Source organism: Blennius ocellaris (assembly GCF_963422515.1).
Source record: "Blennius ocellaris genome assembly, chromosome: 7".
Taxonomy (NCBI): Eukaryota; Metazoa; Chordata; class Actinopteri; order Blenniiformes; family Blenniidae; genus Blennius; species Blennius ocellaris.
This window is the reverse complement of record NC_137656.1, coordinates 11,013,316-11,038,461: the sequence shown is the minus strand read 5'-3', so window position 1 is coordinate 11,038,461 and position 25,146 is coordinate 11,013,316. Positions and strand designations below refer to the sequence as shown.

Sequence of the window (25,146 nt, the reverse complement as noted above, 5' to 3'; positions counted from 1 at the left end):
GGGGGCGGATATCACGGATTTGTTCGGAGGAGCTCTCCCCCACCTGGGCGGGAGATGGCGAGTGCAGTGCGCGGCTGGCAGCCAGACCAGATAAGCCACTGCTTGAGCTGAGCTCAGGTTGCTGTTTTACTGATATCGTGGAAGCGGCAGCAATTGATTAGAACGAGTTGAAAGTGTGTTTTATTGTTCTCTGTGATGAGCTTCTGAAGATTACTGAAGTATACGGATTGAAGGGATGTCCTTCCCATTAGTAATGTTCCTATGTGGTCCCGTTATATCGAGTAATAGTGATGGCATAAACCAAGATAATCTGATATAATCGGTCAAATAAGGGTTCGTGTAAAGCAACGTATCACCGTTTCATAAATATCAAAAAATACGTTATTTATTTGAACTGGAATAATAATATTAATAATGTTACTACTACTACTACTACTACTACTACTACTACTACTACTACTAAAAATAATAATAATAAGAAGAAGAAGATATGTTTTTGTAATTACGCACAGGTCGTTACTCAGTTTCCGTGTTTATTGGATGCTTTTTCGTCAATCACCTCAATGACTGAGTATCATCACAGAAACTACTTTTCAAACCAGAAGTTATTTATTTGAACTAAAGCTGGATAGTGAATAACTCTTATCCATGCGTAATTACGCACACGTTTTTTATTGACATGTTTTGATAAGTTAATATGTTTGATTGAATTATCTCAAGTATTATTATTATGCTGAAGTATGATTTGCACTTAAACTTTCCTTTCAACTTGAGTTGTTTATTATTCCATGTATCATCATATTATTTGACGTATTTGTTGTGCGAGACAATCTAAAGTGGTATATCTTGCAAGCACTGTCGTGGCACCTCCCCTTGCTTGCGCTACTGTAATTTGAAGCTCTACTACCACCATCATGGTGGCACCAGACAAAGAAAAAAAGTCTCGAAACTTTGTTTCAGTCACCCCCTGCCTCACACAGAGGCGCACGGACCGGGAGCACAGCTCCACACTCCGCATAATCTCAAGGAAATCGCTTCATTCAGGCAATGCAACGCGAGGTGGAAACACAAACGCACGGAGGGGTTCGGCCCTCTGCGAGCCTCCCCTGCAGTTGGAGATGCACACATGAGGTCCCTCTGCCTGGGTGGTCTCTCTACTTTAGTGAGCTGTTGCTAAGCAGCTAATAATAGTCGTGTTTGCTGAGTAATTTTTGCCCTTCTGGAACCAATCAGATGCAAGAAAGTCCTGCAATCTGACAGCCCCAGAGGCGGGATCTCTCGCTTTTCTTTTTTTTTTCTTCTTCTTCTTTTCACCCCTCCTCCTTCTCTGCCTCCAAATGGAGAGAGGTCTTTTTCTCCTCTTCTATTGAATCTCAGAGTTGGCCGTGACGCGCGGCCCAGGGGAAGACCGCAGCGATCTCACCAGAATGCTACAACCATCGAGGTTTCTCACCCGACGACTTGTGTATGGGAATCACTTTGCGCACCTCGCCTTTTGAGAGAAACTCACTTTTTTGAGAGACACGGTGAAAGCGGTGGAAGCGGTGGAGACCTCCGGATCACGAAATGTTGGGATGGAAGGCGCAGACTTTGACTCGCCGTCTCCAACAGGAGCATGAAGTCCTACTTCACGGGTGTGAGATCTCCGAGAGTGAAACTCTGTTGCCTTGGGATATCGCTACACGACTTCGGGGAAATACTATAAAGTGGGAAACGGTAACCATCGCGCAGTCCCCGCAACATGGCCTCGGCTGCTAATGCGCCCTCCGAGCAGGAAAACGGAGACCCCGATCGGCCGAGGATAACGCGGAGGAACAGGGGGGACTATACCCGCAGCACACCGCTGGATTTGGAGTATTTGCAGCGGCCGAGCTACTGCGATGCGGGCTTTGCTCTGGAGCAGATCACAGAGGTGCTTATTTCTCATCTTTGCCGGGGGGGAAAAAAAAAAACATCCTCGTGGTTGCTGCTTTTACAATGTGATCGGCAGAAAAGTTGCCAAACTATGTCCAGTCGCTGCTGGGTAACGGGACGGGCTGGGTGAAGGCAAGGGAGCACGGGGGTAAGGCAGGGTTGTAGAGCGCCCAGAGCTGTTTGCTTTGCTTTAACGCCGCATCCGATGCAGCCGGCTTCTGTTTGAGGATGTGCAGACAGTTGTGGGACCCAACACAAACACTTGATTGTTCTCAACGCATCACAACCTGTAACGGTAACGCAGCAGGCTCACGACATGCAGCTTTCATTCACAGCCACCATTGACTTTTCCACCACATCCAGCTTGATCTTTAAATCTCTGCAAGCTTCTTTAAAAGTCAAGGTGTGTGTGAGTGTGTGTGTCTGTGTCTGTCTGTCAGTCAGTGTGGAGAGAGGAAAAACAAAATCCATGTGGCTGCCCTCTTCCGTTCACAAATATTGTGAGTCACCCCTGTGATGGCTCCTCCGCTCCACATGCAGGGAACACACAGGCTGGACTGGCTGCGTGCAGGTGTGGTGGTATTTGTGGATTTGTTTTTCCTTCTTTTTACCACATGCATAGATATATTCAATCACCGTTTACGTGTGGGGTCTCTTCAGAGAGTAATTGCCCCCCCCCCCCCCCCCCCCCCCCAAGCAAACGCGTTTTTGTGATTCACTCAAAGCGTCACTAAACTTTAAATAGAATAATGTATTGTAATCAGTCACAGAAAACCACAAGGAAGTCTTCACTGACTGTATAATTGTATGCTTGACAGTCATTTATTTTCCTTCCTCCACTCTGGAGGTCCCAGCTGTGCACCCTGTTTTGCAACAGACTAAACATGTGACTTGTTTAGAGGGGATAAGCATAGTCATAACTCATCAGTGTGGCAGTAAAATAATAGACCAGGACCTGTACGGATATGGGTTTACCTGCAGGGGTATTGCTTCTTTGCATGTATCAAGCTAAGGTTACAGTTTATATGTGTCACTGATATGACAGAACCTGTGGCTCGAGCTCTGGGGAGTCCTTTCTGGTTTCCAAGCAGATGTGAATATTGTGTGTTGGAGCCACGAAAGGTTAGCAGAGTGAAGCAGTGACCGCTTATTATTATAACTGTCACAATAGATAGATGTATTGTGTTATTACAAGTGATAACAGCTCTCGTAGTCTTACTTGCTCGTTGGGAGGCCTGCAGTTTAAAGACTTAAAGCCTCCTTGACATGAAAACACTTGGGACCACCTGTGGTTGTCATTTTCCTGCATGCATCACATGAATTCTTCTTCCCGAAAGGCTGCAGCATCACATGCTCAGGTAAGTGCAGCATTCTGTGTTGTTATGTGACATTAACACGAGGATTCTTGTCTTGTCATAGGGGAAGGCGACTGGGAGGAAAGCACCCCTGTGGCTGAGAGCGAAGTTCCAGAGACTTTTATTCAGGCTGGGCTGTTACATACAAAAGAACTGCGGAAAGTTTTTGGTTGTGGGCCTCATGATTTTTGGAGCTTTTGCTGTGGGCTTGAGGGCAGCTAATTTGGAAACGGATGTGGAGAAACTTTGGGTGGAAGGTAAGAGACTGATTTATCATTGGCTGTTTTTGACAAGTTGTACCATTCATCTCTTTCTCTCTCGTGTGTGTGTGTGTGTGTGTGTGTGTGTGTGTGTGTGTGTGTGTGTGTGTGTGTGTGTGTACATGTAATTGAATGTAACCTGCTGGGTCAACTGCGCTATTCACCACTTTTGCTTTAATATTGCATGTTCATAATGTTATGTGATGGTTTTGTGGTTTGATTAGTCTGGAGCCAAAGAGTTCTGATGAGTACTACTAAACAAGCATGGGTTATTGTTTATTGTTTAGGTCCTGGCAAGTGGCCAAACAAAACTTTGGCATTAATTTGTATTTCGTAGCATGCTTGGAACTTTGTTAAAAGCACGCTAGTGCCACACACAAGACGTGCAAAAGTTGGTTGTAACTGCACTCACTAACAAGGTTGTAATTAAGTTCATAAGCAGCTTTGGGGAGAGCAAATTTTTGTCAAAGCCGCCATTTTGTGAGTGTGTGTGTTTTTGTGTGTGTGCGTGTGAGAGCGAGAGAGAGAGAGAGTGTGTGTGTGTCTGCCTGCCCCCAGCAGTCGAAGGCTCAGAGACTGTGTGTGGTCCCGTTTTGGACAGCTCTCAACTTTCCAAAAAGACTTGTCTCCGGCTGCAGGGAAAAGCAGAGTGAGGACAGGAACTTGTGTTTTGAAGGGTAGATAGACTACTTGTGACTTCCCCCTCCTCTCTCTTTCAAAAGTGCTCGCAAAGAATGAAAATTTAAAAGGAAGAAAAGAGACTGTGTATATGGGTGGTGCTTGGGAGGGGTAAGGGGAAGGGGCCAAGCTTTTTTCCTTTCCCTTTGATCTGCATTCCTGCACTTATGGCTCGAGTGGGATGTAGGAGTCATGAATGAAGCAGCAGGTTTTGCCTTTGAGAAAATCGAATTCAAGCATTTTTTAACCCGAAACACTGTTTTTCACACTTGGATGAATTCATATCAGCATAGAAGCCCACATTTATTTGATCCACTTTTCACATACGTTGTCTAAAGTCATGAAAAGGCACAGCCCATGCGATCAAGTATCCAAATAGACTGATTCCTGTCCACATCAAACAGCCCACCTCCTCCCCGGGTTGGCTGTTCTCTCCTTGCGTGCTGCTGCAAGGGCCCGACAGACAGCATGTTCTTCTAATCTGTGGCGCAGGCGCAATGGGCAGCCGTTAAATCAGAGGGGAGCCTCTTTAGCACAGGACTCCTGATTGTACTCCGGGGGATCACACTGTTTTCACACCCTTTTTACATGAAAGGCCAGGGTCTCACATATTACACCAAGATCCCCAATATGAATCTGAACGTTAGCATCAACATCTCATGCCAGATTACTTCACAAGTCGATAGATGAAACGTATAGAGATGAGAGTATAAAAACTTAAAGGGGTGTTTTTAGCTACATTTGAGTAATATTCCAATATCATTAGCACTTTAAAAACTTTGACATTGATAGGCATTGTAACTGTCAATCTGCCTGTAGACATCCAACTGCAAACACTTTACAGTAGTTCTATGTCTGAGTATCTCGTATTGGAACATACACATATAATTCACTTTTCTTTAAGCTGTGTGTTGAATGGTCCCTGTTTCAGTTTATTGTATATATTGAGATTTATTATCACACACATTATCACGCTATCTGTTCCGCTGAGGTTACTGTTAACATTGGGTTTTCACAGAATAGATTAGCTTCTTGCTAAAACTTGCCTCACTTGTATTTAGTGTGGTGACCCCTCCAGCACAGTCTCATACACAGAGACCTGCTCTCACACACACACACACAGTAAGATACAGGGCTGCAGTGCTTTCCTAGGTCCCGGTACATGAGGGGTTCCAGATGCTGGTAGAGAGAGATCTGTTTGTTTAGATTAGACTGCACAGCTGAGGGATAGATTAGTTCTGCCTGGACCATGGAACGCTGTGCTGGGCCGTGCTGGGGGACTGGCCCATCGTCCGAGAGAGGAAAAAGAGGAGAGGACAGAGCGGCTGTTTATGTTTCATTTGGAACTGCCCTCCACAGGCGACCCGTGGACGACCCCGTCTGGAAGCTGTGTGGCCTGTGGACGCACACACACTCTCACACACAATGCAAGCAGCTCGTATTAGATATCTTAAGTGCTTCAGGATCAACTTGTGCCACAGTTACCCTTTGTGATCTGGCCTCTTGTCAGTCATCTCCTGCTTTCTGGTCCTGCCAGAGCAGCCCCTCATCTGCAGCAGACCACCGTTAGCTGCAGACGAGTTGGCAAGGGTGTTTATTCTACATGCTGTCACGTGCCACAGCTTTTGCAGGATTGTCTCTTCTCACACGGCACTCACTCGGCACTGTTTATAAATACTCAGACACAGGAAGTTCTGTTTATTAGACAAAGTGACAGAGACCAATTGGGAGTGTGGCGCTTGCCTGCACAAAGCAGCGATTGTGTTAAACCTCTGAGGATGTGTGGTTGGAGAGGGGGTTTGTACGTTGTTGAACAGATTAGAAATGATTGTAATGTTTTTCAAATAGTCTTTTTTCACACAGAAAACATGTCACTGATCTGCATTTATAAAGGACAGATTGGATCCACGTTGCAGAAACATTCGGTGTTTATATCCACAGTGATACTCACAGGAAATGATTGGCTCAAACAGGAGGTTGTAGTATTGTGCCGTCTATCTGTTCAATCTACACACACACACACACACACACACACACACACACACACACACACACACACACACACACACACACACACACACACACACACACACACACACACACACACAAACACACGCACACTAAAGGTTGCTCAAACTTCTCCCGTGTTTTCTCAGAGTTGGAACACATGCCTGTTGGCTTGTGTTCAACTTCAGATACATCCTCAGTTTGAAATTGCAGATGATTGGAGATGATCTTGTGGATCTTGCGTTGATTAACTGTAAGCCACCTTCAGGGAGCAAAGATATAGCAGACTGTAAAATGACCTCCTTTTAGGTTCCTCCTGGCTACAAATGGAAAATGGAGCCATCCCCTGGCATTCTAGGTTCAGGCAAACACAGGCCAAATTGTAAAGAAAATAGCAGCGCTGCCTGCCTCTAATTAAAACAGTATCACATAAACATTGGCCTTCCTGTAGGACAGCCCCTCAGTCTTTCACTGCGTTTCTTTGCTGAGAGAAGGACTGCAGATTATTGGGCTGTGTTGATGGGGTAGAAAAGGTACGGGGAGGAGAACATTGGGAAATGGGACTTTTGAACCCAGAGCTGTGGGCAAGGGTTGAAGTTGAAACTTGGGCTGAAACAGATGAGCTGGAGCTGCACTGTAATCTGGGCTGAGTTGTGGTTCGGCTATAGCTTTAGCCCACACTCAAGAGAAGACGGAGCACACAGCATACAAAGGATGTGTTTTGTTTTCATCCTTTGTGAACTTAAAGTTGAGCTCCACAGAGACAAGAACAACGTCGCATTTGTGATTTGAGTTGAAATGAGTTTTTGGAGGGGGGCGAGGAGGGCTTTGGAATGACGTCTCAAGGCTACATACATAAGGGGAGACCTGAGGTTTCTTTGGGGGGGGGGGGGTTAGGGCCATGGGGGTAGACCCCTGGGACCCTGAGGTCATCTCATAGAGGCCCTGCTATTTAAAACCTCACCTGATACTCACTGTGGCCTGGGTGCAGAGTGAAGACTCACAGCAGAGCAAAGGGGAGGGGAGGTGGCAGAACTGCACCAAAGGTCGCAGCTGTCACCAGCAGTTGTTGTGCTTTGTATATATTTATGCATGTGTGTGTATGCTCACTGTATTTGAGTTCACCTCCTCAAGCCAGATGCTTGGAGAAAATGCACTTTGCTCTGTTCTTCAGAATTGAGGTTTAACCTTTTGACATTATTTCTCCAGCAGAGGGCAGTGAATATTTTTTTTATTTAATATTTCTCTAATATATTGTACATTATAATCTCTACAATCAAATTAATTCCATACTTTATGTCCATGCATGTCATCAGCACTACAATATATATTCAGGGAATGGCATGAGATGGAAGCACAATTGAAGTCCTAATTTAGTGCATTTACTTTCCTTAAGATGGAAAAAAAAAACAATTGCTTATTTTTGCAACCAATATGGTAACAGTTAACATGGTGCCAATTCGTGTTTGTGTGCATACCCGAGCCTGATTTAAGGTCTCAGAATCCAGTATGATAGGAACAAACGTCTTTTTCTAAAGCTGCTGCCTCCCTCCCTTTGCATGTCTGTTTTATATCTACTGTGATTAAGAGCTGGGTTGACAGAGTTGGTGGTTGTTTTGTTGTTTTGCTGGTAATGGCTGTGGAGAAGGGAGCAGTATAATGTTAAGTGCATGCGGAAGAAGCCTTGACATCCTTTCTTGTGGACGAAGATCAGGAGGAGGATGAGGTGGAGGAGGGGAAGTGCTATGGATGTGGCATCTCCACTGAGAGGATTTGTGGTTTGCATGATTGAATTATTCAGCTTTTGATGTGTATGGAGACATTGATACATGCACGGAGACGTGCTCACACATACACGCATGTCATCTGCAGGAAAGTACTCGGAGTTGTGGGTCCCTGTGAATGAGTGGGTGGTTGATCAGGGCTGAAATGCAAAGCTATTTAGTTGGGCCTTTCTTTGCACTTTTCCCATCTTTATTCCTCAATTTTTCTCTGTCACTTCATCTCCAGCAGCTCTAATTCAACAGCAATCAAACGCCCACATCTATTATTTTTTCCGAGTTAGCACAGAATCTGCTACAGAGTTATCCATCTCTCCCTCCCCATCTGTCTCACTCTCACACGATTGCATGCATTGGCACAAATGTGAGTACGCCGCACACGCACAACTGGGCTAAGTTCGGTTTGTGTTTATCTGCTGACTACAAACAGGATTAAACCTCTGTATAAGGAATAACATTCCAGCGTGTTGTGTTAAACTTTACGAGTTGATGAAAAGTGCAGGCTAGCTGGTGAAGGATTTAGCATGGGGAAACATTGCGCCTCTGGTACTGTACACAGACTTATAGCGCTGTTTTCTCAAGCTCGTGCTCCAACATTTAAAAAACAGCTTTGTGTATATTAGGCCGTACCTGGCGAGGTGGAACATGAAATAACATTTCAAAAATTTGCTCATTAACTTTGGCCTGTGTGTGTGTGTGTGTGTGTGTGTGTGTGTGTGTGTGTGTGTGTGTGTGTGTGTGTGTGTGTGTGTGTGTGTGTGTGTGTGTGTGTGTGTGTGTGTGTGTGTGTGTGTGTGTGTGTGTGTGTGTGCATTCGGGACGAGCGTACTCCCATTCACAAACAACATCCTGAGATGCCTCCATGCTCTCTGTTTACATTTTGCATTCTTTCAGGCGCTCTTATTCAAAAACCAGAGCCCTGCGAATGACCGACCACAGGAGACTGTGGGGGGAATTACCCTCCCCCTTCCACCTCCCTCTCTCTCCCTCTCTTTTCCTCTCTGCCAGAAAGGTCTCTCTCTTTACCCAAGGCCCCCACCACTCTTCCCCTCCCTCCTCCACCACCACCACCACCACTCCCCCCGTCCCTGGCTGGAGAGAGTGGCCTCAGAATGCCAGATGTATTACAGAGTGAGCCACGGCAATGTAAACAGTCAGCCCTGCCATGAGAGCAGGGTGGTCTGGCCTCCCTCCTTCCCTTCACTCCCCTCCCCTCCACTCCTCTCGCCTCCAATGCCTCCCCCCTCTTCCCCTTTCCTCTCTTCCCTCCCTCAGAGTGCTGACTGCCAGAAGGGTGGAGAAAGTACAAAACAGCAGTGTGTGTGTGTGTGTGTGTGTGTGTGTGTGTGTGTGTGCGTGTGTGTGTGTGTGTGTGTGTGTGTGTGTGTGTGTGTGTGTGTGTGTGTGTGTGTGTGTGTGTGTGTGTGTGTGTGTGTGTGTGTGTGTGTGTGCGTGTGTGTACAGTCAAAGTGAGGGAAGAAGCAGGAGTATAGTAACGGTAGTGTGTTTGTATTTTGGCTGCGGTGCCTACCATACACTCAGAGAGGGATTGGGGTGTGGATTGATGCTTCTCAGGCTGCAGAGTGAGAAATATTCTTAATTGCGAATGCGTGCGTGTGTGTGTGTGCGTGTGTGTGTGCGTGCGTGCATGCGTGTGTGTGTGTCTTTGGAATTTTTAAGCCCCTCTGGTGCACCACAGTTACATACGTAGCTGTATCGTTGCAATTCCTGGTGTACGTCGTCATAGAATCTGGCAGCAACAGGAATTACACAAGTACCACACATGCACACGCGAGGCATAAAGATACAGAGATAATGTTTCCCCTCACACATGATTGAGAGGTTTGGCTCCGGATAGAGTCAGTATGCGTCAGAGTGAACTAGTCTGTCGTGTTGAGACCTCCCTGAAGGTCTGACAGAAGCATTAGGACACTTGGAGCCCCTGTGACCAAAAGCACAGCAGCTTCGGTGTTATTGCGTGCTTTAGAATCTGATGGGTGTCATTTCTTGTCCTGTCATTCTCTCCCTGCTGCTTGTCTTAGGCACCTTACTCTGCCACATTTTTTTCACTGTAAGAAACATTGTTACATATTAGGACAGGATGCAAATATTCAAAAGGAAAAACGAGTCCCCTGGCATATTGGCTCCGTGATGCATTAATAGTTTGTCAGAGTTAACAAATTGTTGTGACACTGTTATTTGGAGTGCCACTTCACTCTATCAGGTCACTCTCACTGCTGGCAAAAGCTTTGTTTTTTGACCTCAGCAGGCAGCTCTTTTCAGGAAACAAGCTCTCATTCATTTGTTTCCCCTCTGCTACTGTTTCAGCACCAAACAACAGCCAGACCACATTGGCAAATTGCAGGTGGACAGATATTTCCCTCACTTGTCAGATACTGCGTTTACACCACGTGTTGGCCAGATTGCAACCAGAAGCCACAGCTCTTTGATTCATTTAAATGTGTCACTCGGTTGAAAAGTAAGGCTGTGGTTCATGGTGAAATGTACGGTAATACAAATGTAAAACGTCATGAGTGAGGTAATTGTTGGCGTAATGCATATTCTAATTGATTAAAAGCTGAGTTATCATAATCTTGTGCATGAATGAAATACCCAAAGAAGAAAAAATTGTTGGCTTTATGTCCCTCTCTTCTTCCAATCACTCCCTGTTCCTGACCTGCCCTCTTTTTTCCTCAGTGAGGAATGTGTGATTTGGGGATACCTGGAATCATGGGACATCTTTACAGGAAATGACAAAGAGATGGCTGGCTGAGATTGGCTGTTCAGGCTCATGTCACGGTCTGTTATGACTGGGCTGTGGGCCAATCACAAGGCTGGAAATGGAGCAGGGGGAGTTGGCTCACCTGGCTTGAATTTGACAGGCACTGACAGGAGCTTCTTTGCCGGCGTTTTGTTAACAAGACGTTGGACTTCCGATGTTGGTGTGTTACATCAGTTAACAAAAGGACCACTTTTTTTTTATTAATTTTTTTAAGATTTGATTAAAAAATGTACTGGCTCTCTATCATTCTCACTGGTTGCATTAAAACATAATTCATTTTCAAAGGAGCCACAGCCACTGCACATACATGCTGCAAACACAGACTTTCTGTCAGCATTTTCTTCCCCAAATACTCTTTCCACTGCTCTGTGAATCTATTGGCATTGAATAGGACTTTTTTTTTTTCAGGGTGTAGGTGGGGGGTTGGTTGGGGGGAGAGAGGGACCTGAATGAAGGCAGCAACGTGGAAGAATCTGCCCATTGAAGAGTGTGTGAATGTACACCTCGGGCTCAGGGGAAGCTGCATTGGGAGCCAGCCGACTGCTAAATACACCCATTTTAGGGGCTGCAGGGGCCGGACAGGTGATTAGCATAATCAGGGGCAAGGGGAGCCATACATATGGTAATGCTGTAGTTGGGGGGGTGAGGGTTGGTGGTATGGGTGGGGATTCAGGGGGGGTGGGGGCAGTGGTTTGGCAGCTGGGGTGTCACGTTTGTGTCAGGGGTCGGGGTGCTCGGGTGTGTGCGGCTGCACGAGGAGACGCTCGGCTACAGCTGCACATCAGAATCAGAGCATTTCCACTGTCTGTTCTTGTCATCTCTCTCTCTCTCTCTCTCTCTCTCTCTCTCTCTCTCTCTCTCTCTCTCTCTCTCTCTCTCTCTCTCTCTCTCTCTCTCTCTCTCTCTCCATGTGAGAGTGTGTGTGTGTGTGGATGGTTAGGTGGGTGGGGGCTCACCATGGGTCAGATGGGGTCTCGGCTCTCAGTAAGGCCTTTCATCACATATTTGTGGTTGTGTGCACACCTGCATTGCAAAGCCCACATTCAAAATGGCTTTTAATGCAGTGTGTACCGGTGTGTATGCTGCTACCACAATGACATTGCTCAGTGCTTCTACTTTTCTGATGCTGCAACAGCAGAGCAAGAGATCAAGCGAAAATTGTGAAAATTGTGGAGCACATAAACAGAAGAGGACAAGACTCAGAATTTTAGTGGTGTGACTGCTGTAAGTGGAAGAATATTAGATGTGAATGGTTAATGCTCTTTATTAGTCTACTATGAATTCATGTGGAAACGGTTGAACATAAAGCAGCAATAGAAAAAACTGAATGGTTGTTGGATGACAACATCAAAGATTTGTCTTCTCTTTGGAGTGTAATAACGCGCTCTTGTTTTTGATGATGATCCTGTGTTTTGGTTGAGTCTGCTATGATACAGCAGTAATAACATATATATATATATATATATATATATATATATATATATATATATATAGTATAGGATAACTTGGTCGGTAGTTCCGAGAAAAAGCTGAAGTCAGAGACTCACACAGGGACACCAGATGGTACGAAGAGGTGGTAGTTAATGGCGGAGGAAGGCAACAGGTGGGTTCTCCTCAGTGATAAAAGCTCTGTGGGGTGATTGGCAGGAGCAGCTGAGGAGATAAACAGGAAGGATGGGAAAGAGAAGGTGGGGTTGTGAGGTGAGGTGGTGACTTTCTATGTTAAACTCTACCTGAGCAGAGCCATGGCCGGCAGCAACCAAACAAGGTCAAATAAAAGAAACTTTTGAACAAACGTTAACAAATCTTTATTTTCTTTATATATTAGTTATTCTTTGATTTTTAATCGATTACCATTTTGGAAAGAAACACTTTGCTTTAAAGATTAGTGTTTTGGCTGAATAAAAAAAGATGAATAACGGTCAATAATGGTAAAAAAAAAAAGTTTTCCTGTTAACTGCTGTTTGGATTCATTCATCCATCTTCTATCTTGCTTATCCGCTTCATGGTCTGAAACCAGTCCAACTAACAGTTGTAGAACACTAGATACACCCTGCACAGGTCACCAGTCCATCACAGGGCCAACACAGAGAGACGGTCTCACACACACACATGCATTTATTCCTTCTAGGGATTTAAAATCACTACTTAATCTCAAGCACATCTTTGTTCACTATGGGAGGAAATCCATGGACTTGAACCCAAAACTCTCTTGCTCTGAGTGAGACTCGTCTGGTGCTGGTTAAATACTTTGAAATGTCAGGTAAATGTTTATGTTTTGTCTTCTCCTGTCACAACTGACTATTTCTGTTTTCTCAGAAACTGAAAGAAAGAAAAACCAGCATGTAATTTTCCACCCTCATGATTTTCCTAAGTTGGTGTCTTGTTTTCTATCTCGTGCAGATCCAGCAATTTCTCACTATGTGTTATTACATGCAGTTTTTATTTTGAGAAGTTTTCACAGTTAATCTTGAGGCCCTTTAGCTCTCCTAGTTAAACTCAGTCGAATTTATAGTTCCTCTGTAAAAGTTAAACTAATTTTAGTTCCTCAGAGTGCTTGTGCCTTCATGTGTTTGGCAATACAGGGGGCTTTCTGGGTATGGGAGGTCGCTATAGGCTTGGTAGCAGAGAGATGACCTGGTTTTGGGGGGCTTCCTCTTCACCACAGGGGGCCCTTGCTGAGATGGGGCCTAATCCAGCTAATCCTTTCTCTGCACACACTCCCACACGAAGACGTGTTTGACCACATGTATGTACACATAGTTTATTCATGTGTGAGTGATATCTGGTACTTGCATTAATGATTTCTTTTACACTCGCGAGTCAAGTGAGCTTCAAAGAAAAGGTTTTAACTTAAAGATACAGCATTTTTTTCTTTCTCCCTGCCGGGTTTGATTTTAATGGAAGCCTCATGTAACAAGAGGTGTGGGGAGTTGTTTGCTGCTGGTGGTGCATGTTTTCCCTTAAAAGTGCGGGTTGCTTCCGTTGTCAGACATAAGAGATGTGCAGGGGGTGGGGTTGTGTGTTGCATGGAAAGGAGAGAAAGTTGGCCAGGGGAAAGGGGGGGTGGGCTGGTTTTGACAGAGGGGCCGGGCTGATTGCCATCATGATCTGGCCAATCACAGGCCACAGCTGAATAGGGCAAAGAGAGAGAAAATGAGAGTATAAAGAGGAGGGGGAGTCCAGAACTGAAAGGAAGAAGGGGGTGATGTCAGTTCCTTAGAAACCTACTTTCTCTCCTTTCGTACCCACTGCCCCCCATTCCTCTCGTTTGAGAAAAGGGGGGACCAGGGGTTAATGTTATGCAACATGCTGAATACCCACACTGAGCGCTCCACTACAGTGACATCCATTGGTCTCTTCTCTTCTCTTCTCTTCTCTTCTCTTCTCTTCTCTTCTCTTCTCTTCTCTTCTCTTCTCTTCTCTTCTCTTCTCTTCTCTTCTCTTCTCTTCTCTTCTCTTCTCATATTAATGGATGTAATTGCAGACAGGCTTAGTGTAAAAAATGAATTCTAGAGCATTAATTGCCAGTTGTGCCCATTTTCTTCTTGATGATCTTGTTTATTGTGCGATGCATGCTTCAGATTGTAATGATATATTTCTGCTTTGCATGGTTTTGGAATGATTGGCGCTCATGCTGTAAAGTCAACTCTGGTTGGAGTCCGGTTGGGTTGTATCTCGTTTGACTTTTTTCAGGCATTTCAGTTTCCTCCCAGTGTACAAAAACATACATTTGAAGTTAATTGATGATTGTAGTTGTGAATGTGAGTGGACGTGAATGTCTGTCATGTTGTCCTATGGTAGACTGTTGACCTGTTTGTGGTAGAGCTGAGCGATCAGGCCCTTGATCAGATTGTCCAGTCAGCACTCTTTTTGATCGCAGATATCTGATCCAGTTGGCATGGGCATGTTAGATTACAGTCAGCTCCTTAAAGTTAGTGATCACATTTTAAAACTATGTATTCAGTAAAAAAAAACAAAAACAAAAAAAAACTGCTGCCTATGGTTGTGTCAGTCCATATTCAGTCCAAAGGTCTGAATCCAGAGTTCTTGAAGATTTCTTCTTTCACTTGAAGTTTTGTCTGAGGTTCAAATGTGGCACCAAAGTTCTTAATGAAAGTTCTTATTTCGGTTTTTGTTTGATAAAAGTTTCAGATGGCAACATTTTGATCACAGTACTGCAACACTATTGCACTCTGCCATAAAGCTTTGACTCCAAAAGACAACAACAGTTCACAGTTTCACTTATAAACATGTCCTGTGAGCAGGACCATCACCTATATGCTCATAGTCAACTCCCATTGGCTACAGCCGACACCAGTAGGATAAAGTGCTATAGAAGATTATTTCATGGATAATGCGTTTTCTCCCTTAAGTTCTCTGAGGTCAAATTAATCATCAAAATAAAATAAACAACAAATAGTCACATTTAATCACTGGAACTTGTGAAGGATTGTGTATAGTTGGCACTCCTTCCACATGAAAATCCATCAAATTGGCACAAGTTAGAGAACTTAATGGCAATTGATCATATCTTCCTGTGGGGGATTTTCTTTCAAAGCATAAAATGCCTTTGAGGTCTAATTTGGGGCTTTGGCCGTGTCGTAATCATATAATTCACCTGACACAATATAAATTGATGGAAAAAAAGACCAGAAAAGGGAGGAAATAGAAGTGAGTTAGAAACTTCCCCAAGCATTTGAAAGTGAGTAACACTTTGTTTTGGTCACAGCAGCTGAGTCTGTGTAGCGGGACACCTTCGAGATATCAACACATACTGGGGTCAACCAGTTTTCCTTAGAGAAGGAATATGGGAATATGTGTCATTGAAGAAACACAGCTGTGTGTACACACACACTCGTATGCACATGCTTGCACGTACGCAAACGTGTGTACACACACACATTTTCTTGGTCCAGCTGGGGTGTTAATTTCACCCCAAGGCTGTGTGAGTGTTGACCCCAAAACTTTGTAACCTCGTGAAGTGTGGAATTCTCTAAGCCTGAGGCTGTAATGTGCTGTTTCCTGTCGAGAGAGAGTACATTCCTTTGACTTGTCCCGTTCCTCACTGCTTGCTGTAAACTCGAGGTCTTTGGGTGGCAGTCTGTAACTTCAGAAGAGACAGTGAGTTCTTTCTATGGATGACCCTCCCATCTTTTTTTCAATCAGGCCTTTTCTTGGTTTCTTCATGCATGCAGAAGCACAGGAGAAATGGATGTACCCCTTTCTCCGTACCTGCTTTTATTTGGCTCTTCCTTTAGCAAGCATGCACAGAGCGAGCCTTTGGGCTACTTTTGCCTTTGAGCGTTGAGTGTATCAGACAAGTTGACTTGTTAGTGCACTGTCAGCGTGCGTCGGGTCTTAATCAGTTCCATGCGCTCTGCTTTGAAGGGAGGGCTGGTGTAATGTAGCAGTGTAGCTGGACGAGCAGTGGAAAGCATGTCGCTCCAGTTAGCCTAGGCCTGCTATTAATGATGAGTATTATAAACATGCCTTCAGACAGGATCAGATGGGAATGCTGTTTGGGTCCAGAAAAAAAGAAATCAAGTGTGTTTTCCTAATGCCCCAAGACATGGCCCCCTCCTTGCCTGTTCCATTGGTCTGACTGGGTGGTCCAGCCCAGCAGACTAGGCATTCTTATGTTCAACTTTAATGTCATTACAATGGACTAAAAATATTCAATTCCTGCCTGCTGTTGCATGAATTGAGCAAAATTGTTTAACAGGGTTAAAGCATAATTAAATGTTACAGATTTTTCACACAGTCAGCTCTCTCACTGGACATTTTTCATGATGCGTGTGTGTGTGTATGTGTGTGCGAGCAAGTGAGTGAAAGAAGATGACTATAAATTGCTCGAGCTTTCACTGAGTTTAGGCACTGATGATGGACGAGCTCAAATCCTCTGGCCATAAATCAAACGCTGATTCACTGAACTGTGGGATGCTTATGCAGACACACAAATCTTTGTCTTCAGCCCTTAACATGCAAGAAAAAACTTAACACGCATATACAATTTTCCGGCCATTTCTTAAAATGTTCTTTTGATAAAAATAAAAAAATCTGTGAAAAAATGTTTCATCCTTGCATTTCGCTTGACTGCATTTGTTTGTGTGTGTGTCGGTGAGAGAGTCCTTGCCAGACTTTCCTCCTTGACTGTATCGAGGTGGAGCGGAGCAGCTAAAGGGTCTGAAAGGCTGCTTTTGTAGCTCGGGCTAGCACAGAGCTCAGAGCGCACGCATAGGGCTTAGTCTCACCACGATACTGGGAGTAAAGCCTGGAAGAGAGCCTTTCTCTATCAAACACGCACGCACGCACGCACGCACGCATGCACACACACACACACACACACACACACACACACACACACACACACACACACACACACACACACACACATACACACACACACGCAGTAAACGTGGTTTGGCGCATCCGACTTGTTAGCAAATTTTGAGAAGAAACATTGAGCTGTTTGTGAAACGTGGATTTGTTGAACTGATGTTAACTCTTGTGGACTCAGAGGCTGTAAGCAAAAGGCCTTCATTTCAGATACATGTCTGATAATGTTGTTGCCAGATCAAGAGATCTTTGAGTTCGCTTTGCAGAAGGAACAGATGATCACCCTTCTTAAAACACAGATGTTTCGAGCAGACAGTTCTGCTTATGAGTGTGAGAATGGTACCACTCGGCACCAATGCTGCTGTTACATCAAGGACTTGTGGGGAATTGAGTGCGGGGCTTTATTGTGTTACTCTTGACATTTTGCAGATACATGTGACCTTATTTAAGATAACTTAAACTGGATGTTATTCATCAAAGGCAGTACAAGGTATTGAAACATGCTGTTATCACATTATTGTAACTACATTCATGAAGTTACATACAAGCAAATTTGCGGGCAACAGTGTAATCATTCAATTAAAAACATGTAATGTTTTATGGTAATATAATTTTAAATGTGTAGGCTCACGTGTACTCTTCTCTGTCTAGTTGGTGGGCGTGTGAACCAGGAGCTGAAGTACACTCGACAGAAGATAGGTGAGGAGGCCATGTTTAACCCTCAGCTGATGATCCAGACGCCGCGGGAGGAGGGAGCCAACGTTCTAACAGTGGATGCGCTCCTGCAGCACCTGGACTCAGCTCTCCGAGCCAGCAGAGTACATGTTTACCTTTACAACAGGTAACTAACTAAAGCAATCTCTGCCCACACATCATGTTCAAATCAGTTTCATTCACTCCTATAGTTAAGATCCATTGTTTTGGGATGTAGTATTTTATTGATAGTTGAAGATTTGTTTATCATTCATTGTTCATAGTGTTTGGAGGACGAACTAACCAGATACCATTTTGTTCTCTTCAGACAATGGAAATTAGAACATTTATGCTTCAAATCAGGAGAACTCGTTACCGAAACTCATTTCATGGATCAGGTGAGATGACACAGCTTGACCTTGTATTAAATTGTATTTCTACTCTGGATCCTACATCATGTATCAGTACAAGTGGAACTGCAGAAACATGTTCTATTGTCAATCTATCCTAATCATGTTGTCTGCTTGTCCAATTAGATCATAGAAAGACTTCATCCCTGCCTCATCATCACCCCTTTGGACTGTTTCTGGGAGGGAGCAAAACTCCAGTCTGGAATGGTCTATCTCCCGTAAGTACACGAAAACCTGTCTTAACCTCTCAAAACTCTGCATAGTCACAACATGTGGGACCAGCTTGACATCAGACTGACCAGTCTCTTTCAAGCTCACAGCCAAATTAATATTTTTATTGAAATAAAGACCACATGATACCTTCCTCTCACTGTGAGGCTGTTTCGCCAAGCAGGATCTCACGGGGGTTGGCTCTGATGTCAGTGTAACATTTTAGCAGTGGTGAGATTCAGATTGTCTTTAGGACCGAGTAAAAAGAAGGAGGAGTGGATTTGAAATGTTCAATCTTGTTTTTACCCGTTCAGTCAGTGCAGCTCCAACACACTCAGAAAATCCTAAAGCGACACCACAGAAGAGCAAGTGTGTTCATGTGTGCGTACATGTGTGCGAGTCCCAAACTCGTCCCCTCTGAAGGCTCTATTGTAGTGGTTGCTGGCATGCGTATCGCTGGCGATAGTTTTCTGCAGCCCTGGGCCTCACACCATTGTCTGGTCGTTCTGTTGCTAATGGCCTGCTGCTACAGTAATACTCAGCCGACCTTTACCTCTGCGTGTGTGATGCACGTAGGGTGTGCCATTGCCACCAGTGCATATGTACGTTTTTGTCGATGTGTGAAAGCATATCAGCTTGAGTCATCTTTATGTGAACGTGCGTGTATGTCTTACTGTGTGTGCTGCTCATTGGTCCAAGATGGCAAATAAGGTTTTTTACTATGTTCTGGTTGGGAGGCTGGGAATAATAACCCAAGCCTGGTTAAGCACATACAATGTAGTCTGAATGAGAGAGAGAGAGACAGAGAGAGAAAGAGAGAGAGGGAGGAATGTGTGAGGAATAGAGAGCATAGAAAGACAAGGTCTGGGTTGAAGCAGGAATTCCCCCATTGCATGATGGGAAATGATCTGCACTTATTATTTTCTGTCACCTAGCTTAGAGAATAGATAATTTTCTCTTCACAGAAATGTGAAATTTTTTTCTGAAGAGAAAATTGGAGGCAATTGCACTCAGACATCTGAAAAATGTAACACCATCTTTACCACAGGGCTTCCTTTTTTTCTTTATCAAATGGAATTTCTTTAGCAGTAAGAAAAGGCAGAACAAGCGCTCATCAGGGCATTTACAAGGAAAAGATAGCAATCAATTTAAAGGACTAACTAAACTGATAATACAATTATAACTCAAGACCCCCCACTGTGAGCATCATTTAGCTGCTTTTGATCCTTAATTTAAAAATGTTTGGTAAGTCATTAGTTAAACAGGCTGTCCTAACTTAAAATATATCTCAAGGTTTTTTGAATAAACCAAAAGCTGAATTCAGAGGCAGCCTATAAACCCTTTATAAGTGCGTTTGATGTCTGAAAGTGTTTTGTAGAAGACTTGTATGACTTTTCTCTTTTTATCAATTTGACTCACTTTTGCTTTGCAGCCAGATCTTTTGCGATAATTTAATCATTTTATTTGATGAGTACAACTAATGAGTTTGGTCATTATCAAGTGGCAACAACATGAACGGAGGTCTTGTTTCCTCCCTGTTTCTGTACGTTTCTCACCTTATAGAAGGCGCTATATAAATCTAGACCATTTACCATTTACCATTTATAGCGGTAAAGACCCTCTGCAGTGGACCAACTTTGACCCCAAGGAGTTCCTCGAGGAATTGCGAAGGGAAAACTTCCCGGTAGAGAGCTTTGAGGACATGTTGGAAAAGGCTGATGTTGGACACGGCTACATGGATAGACCCTGTCTGAATCCTGCTGACCCTGACTGCCCCCTCACTGCACCCAATAAGAACTCAACTAAGGTGGGCACACATCTTGGCGTACCCGTGTATGCAAAAATCTGTATGTTTTTCTATGAGCTCAAGTCTTTTGATTTTAATGTTCGCTGCTAACAAATGTTTTTTCTCTACGGTTGTTTGCATTGCACTAGCCTTTCGATGTGGCGCGGACCCTGAGTGGCGGCTGCCATGGTCTGTCCAGGAAGTACATGCACTGGCAGGAGGAGCTCATCGTAGGAGGGCCCACCAAGAATGGCAGCGGACCCCTGCTCAGGTAACATAACCATGTGTGCTCATATACACCAGTGATCACAACGTCGACTACTTTGGAACAAGCTTTTTGTTTTTTGTTCTCTTTACACTCTCTGAAGCAACGCGTGAGTGCGTGTGCACAGGGTGCTATAAATCTTGCAGTCATTAGCAGATTCCAGTGAAATCTTAGAGCTCCAGCTGTTCCTGCTCAGCTCTGGCTGCGCTGTTTTTGCACCACACACACATACACGCACATGCACTGACTGATCTATTGCCGGGCAAGTTTGTCCAAATAAACACTGATTTGGGGTACACGGACCTAATTCTAGAACAAGCACCAAACTGAAGCTATAGATTATGTGGTAAACCTAATAATGCATATTATGCCCAGTTGTGTGTATAAAATGAGATCTCCATGCTGACATAACAAAACACATTGAACCAAGCCACTTACAGGATTAAACACAGTTTTTATGAAACTCGAAAATCAAAACCGCTACATTTTATTTGCTTCCTTAAACAAGTTAAAGCTGCACAAATTATACAACGTTTTGCTTACTGGCCACTTATTTCAATGCCAACTTGCTGTTGGAATAGAGCACGTATTCACACAAAGGTACACCTTACAAACACACTCACATTGCTCAGTACAGTAATACAGAGGGGTGCGTTGTTTGTGTTTTGTGGTTGTGTTTTTTTCCTGGCAAGGTTGAGTCATTACTCTGTGTGTGTGTGTGTGTGTGTGTGTGTGTGTGTGTGTGTGTGTGTGTGTGTGTGTGTGTGTGTGTGTGTGTGTGTGTGTGTGTGTGTGTGTGTGTGTGTGTGTGTGTGTGTGTGTGTGTGTGTTACCATTTACACCATACATACAACATCCCTGATTTGAGTCAAGTTGTAAGCCGTTTTTGTGAAGTTTTCATTCTTCCCTTGTGTGTTTGAGTTTCCAAAAACATGCATTTGTGGTTAATTGGTCACTGAATGCATGGCTGGTCAAGCCCACTGCGACCCTGAAGACTCTCAAGCAATAAAAAATATTGATGGATACAATACTGTTTTGCAACTCTTTAGTAACCTTTGTGATCCTCTCATTTAACAAAAACATTACAAAACATTACAATATAGCCAAACGCATTCAGACACACTCTTGCTATCATCCAAAAGTCAGAGCCTTCAAAATCAGCGGCTAAGCAAATCCCAAATCTACAGTTGGCTATACTATACAATACGGTGGCAGATTGCTTAGGTTCCTTTAGGAGTCTGAATGAACAATATATTCTTCATGGGTGGAAAATAAATACTTTTTTCCCTCCTTAAAAAATATGTTTTGTGGGTTTTACCAAAAGTCAAGTTCTGTCACAGTTCTTGAGCCAATCTTCTATTGTTTTTAGTAAAACAAAAAGTGAAAATCTAACTATGTATTTGTAGTATTAAGATTGTTGTGAGCTTAGTGGGAGACTGTCTGTGTTTTGTGGTATACCTATGGGGTTCATACCAGGTGAAACAGCATGGTGTGTGTACAGCAGGTGTGCTTAACAAAGCAGTTTAATGATGATGGTTTTTTTCTTGTGATCTCGCTGCTTTGGCTTTGATGTATATTGTTTCCTTTACTACTTAAATCAGCATGTTGTCTCTTGTGGCTCCTACTGGAACAAAAGAGATCAAAATGTATAATTAGGGGCATTTTGGGTTCAGAAGTTTCTGGGATTATTCAACTGTTTGTCTCCTTTGGTGCTGCTGATGGATAAAAAAGTGTTAGAAGCACCTAATGTGTTCAACCACAATTGTTCCAAGACCTTGCTGGACCATGATGAAGCATTTATTCTTATTTCCTATTGGGGTGGGGGTGGGGGTGTATGTCAGTTGTGGGATTCAAGCCAATATTTTTATTAGTGTGTTTGATACTTTTACAAATACAATTTTATAGTTTTGTTTTTTGATGGTTTATCCAACATGTTGGATCATCACGTGACAGTGTCACTAAAAGCCTAACTTGGTGCTTCTATCTGTTCTTCTCCATATATCCTTCCCATGCTTTCCATCCCCTTTCCTTCTCTCTCATTCTGCCCTCCTTTCTTCTCTCGTCTGCAGTGCCCAGGCCTTACAGACCATGTTCCAGCTGATGACTCCCAAGCAGATGTTTGAGCACTTTCGGGGCTATGAGGAGGTTTCCCACATCAACTGGAATGAAGAAAAGGCTGCAGCCATACTCGAAGCCTGGCAAAGGAGATACTCTGAGGTAAGGGCCAACATACTCAGAAAAGAAAGACTTGGAAAAGTTGGAAAGAGAAAAGAAATCTACCCTAGATCCTTTACAACCACATTGTAAATCAGCAGCCGGATACAGGTGAACATGAAAAGGCCCCATCCAAAGCCTGGGCCCCTAATAGATACTAGAACCACTGTTGGTGTGTGGTAAAATACTAAAGCTTTCCTTTCACTGCTCAGTAGAGAGGTGCAATAGAGCAACAGGGCGACCATGTCTGGAATACATTAAGGGAGTGCTGAATATCTCTCTCTCTCTCTCTCTCTCTCTCTCTCTCTCTCTCTCTCTCTCTCTCTCTCTCTCTCTCTCTCTCTCTCTCTCTCTCTCTCTCTCTCTCTCTCTCTCTCTCTCTCTCTCTCTCTCTCTCTCAAACACACACACATGCAAACATGCTCAAAAGTTCACACACAATCGCTTTCCCAGCTGTGGCCCCATTGGTGGCTCATGTGTGACATCATCTGGTCTTTGTTTTGGGGGCCCCAACCTCTGTTCTACAGCGTGTGACCTTGTGTGTGTGTGTGTGTGTGTGTGTGTGTGTGTGTGTGTGTGTGTGTGTGTGTGTGTGTGTGTGTGTGTGTGTGTGTGTGTGTGTGTGTGTGTGTCTGCGTGCGCGCGCGTGTGTGTGTGTGTGACCATACAGTGTAATTGTGCGTGCCATCCATCTTGGGACCCAGCAATCACTCAGAAAGAATGTGCAATCACTTATTTGAACAAAGTTTTTTTTTTTGATGACACTTATGGATGTTGGAAAACGCCTAATGTTATCAACTAAAAGTGTACGCGCACACGCGTGTGTATTTATGGGGTATATCTTGCACATTTAGGCGTGTCTGCAAGAATGTGCATGCATGTCGGTATGTGCTTGATATACCCCATAAATACGTGTGTGTGTGTGTGTGTGTGTGTGTGTGTGTGTGTGTGTGTGTGTGTGTGTGTGTGTGTGTGTGTGTGTGTGTGTGTGTGTGTGTGTGTGTGGGTGCGTGCGGGTGCGTGCGTGCGTGCGTTTGTGTGTTCTAGTGCGTATTTCCTAATATGTGTGTCAGCCAGCATTGCTCCCCACTGAGCAGTAACTGCAGTTCAATGTTGAAGCCATCTGTCTGCATCTGCACACACACACGGAGAAAGAGAGGGAGAGAAGGAGAGAGAGAGACAGACAGACAGAAAGAGAAAGAGCGGATCCATAATACTGTCTGCAGATTCCCCAACAGCAAGAGGCCAGACTCAAGTTTAATCGCTGTCTTTCTATTTTCAAAGTAAGATTTACATATTCTATATCTAATGACATATAACATCACACAATTTGTCAATCTCGTCATGCAAGAACAGTTGGACTGACATATTGATGTACAGCTGAATGAGACAGTGAATGAGGATGTGATAATTTAGCATTTTACTGAAAAATGACCATATGCCGGCAATATGTTGGGCGAATCCACACTTGTGTGCAACAAGAAGACTTACAAAGGAAATGTCATCACATTAGCCTCTTTTTTTATAGAGACCAGCACTGATTAAGGCGCATCAAACACGAAAAGTGGATCATTAAAGAAGTCAGGATCTGAGATGATTCTGCTAGTTCTGTGATTACTGTTCTGTGCTTTTGTTTGTCCACAAACCCAAAATGTCCATCAATTTAATGACATCCTTCTATTTCCTGTGATTATTTCAACAGCGATTTAGTTCCAGAGTTCAGATCTAAACAAGTTCCTCAATCACAAATTGCACCCTCAAGGTAGTCTCAGTCGAGCATTGTGCGGATAGCTTCCACCTGAGATCATCAGGGGCTTATCACAGATCGTGATCGCAGAGCACATAAAACAGGGAGCTTAAAGAAACCATGCTTTTTATCTCCACAAATCTTGCTCACGATCTCATTTTGTTAAAAAAAACAACAAAAAAAAACAACAACAAAGAAGCTAGAAACTGTTGCTGTGTTTTCTGCTGCTTTATTTTTGTTTTGGTTAATTGTTGAATTTATGTTCTCTCTCTCTCTCTCTGTCTCTCTCTGTCTCTCTCTCTCTCTCTCTCTCTCTCTCTCTCTCTCTCTCTCTGTCATTTTAGGCAGTGCTACACAGTGTGGCTGCGAATTCCTCCCAGAAAGTTTTGACCTTCACAACCACCACTCTGGAAGATATCCTCAAATCTTTCTCTGACGTCAGTGTTATACGTGTTGCCAGTGGATACCTGCTGATGGTAAGAGCAAAGCTGCAATTTCAAGCAAAACATGTTTGTGGAGTCTATGCACATTCCCGTTTATCCAGGAAGGTGGCATCTCAAAGCAGCTGAGTCAGGTCAGGATGTTTTTGGAGTGGAATCTGTCTCAGGCTGCATTCAGAGAGGAAGAGAGACTGAGTCTCCTGGCCTTTTCTCATGTGCATGTGCAGAAGGTTTACTGATTATTTGTCTACTTATTTGCTGTTTT

The 25,146-nt window shown here is 43.9% G+C and overlaps 1 protein-coding gene across 1 annotated transcript in view; it reads left to right on the top strand.

Annotated features, from left to right (window-relative positions):
• The first annotated feature begins 1,415 nt into the window (after positions 1-1,415).
• Positions 1,416-25,146, top strand: part of ptch1 (patched 1) — a 50,423-nt gene continuing 26,692 nt past the window's right edge. The window contains exons 1-9 of the mRNA XM_080500154.1: positions 1,416-1,912; positions 3,334-3,526; positions 17,768-17,957; positions 18,138-18,207; positions 18,346-18,437; positions 20,038-20,236; positions 20,365-20,486; positions 22,550-22,697; positions 24,786-24,917. Coding sequence (XP_080356280.1) covers positions 1,742-1,912; positions 3,334-3,526; positions 17,768-17,957; positions 18,138-18,207; positions 18,346-18,437; positions 20,038-20,236; positions 20,365-20,486; positions 22,550-22,697; positions 24,786-24,917 — 1,317 coding nt within the window. The 5' untranslated portion in view covers positions 1,416-1,741. The remainder of the gene's footprint in view (positions 1,913-3,333; positions 3,527-17,767; positions 17,958-18,137; positions 18,208-18,345; positions 18,438-20,037; positions 20,237-20,364; positions 20,487-22,549; positions 22,698-24,785; positions 24,918-25,146) is intronic.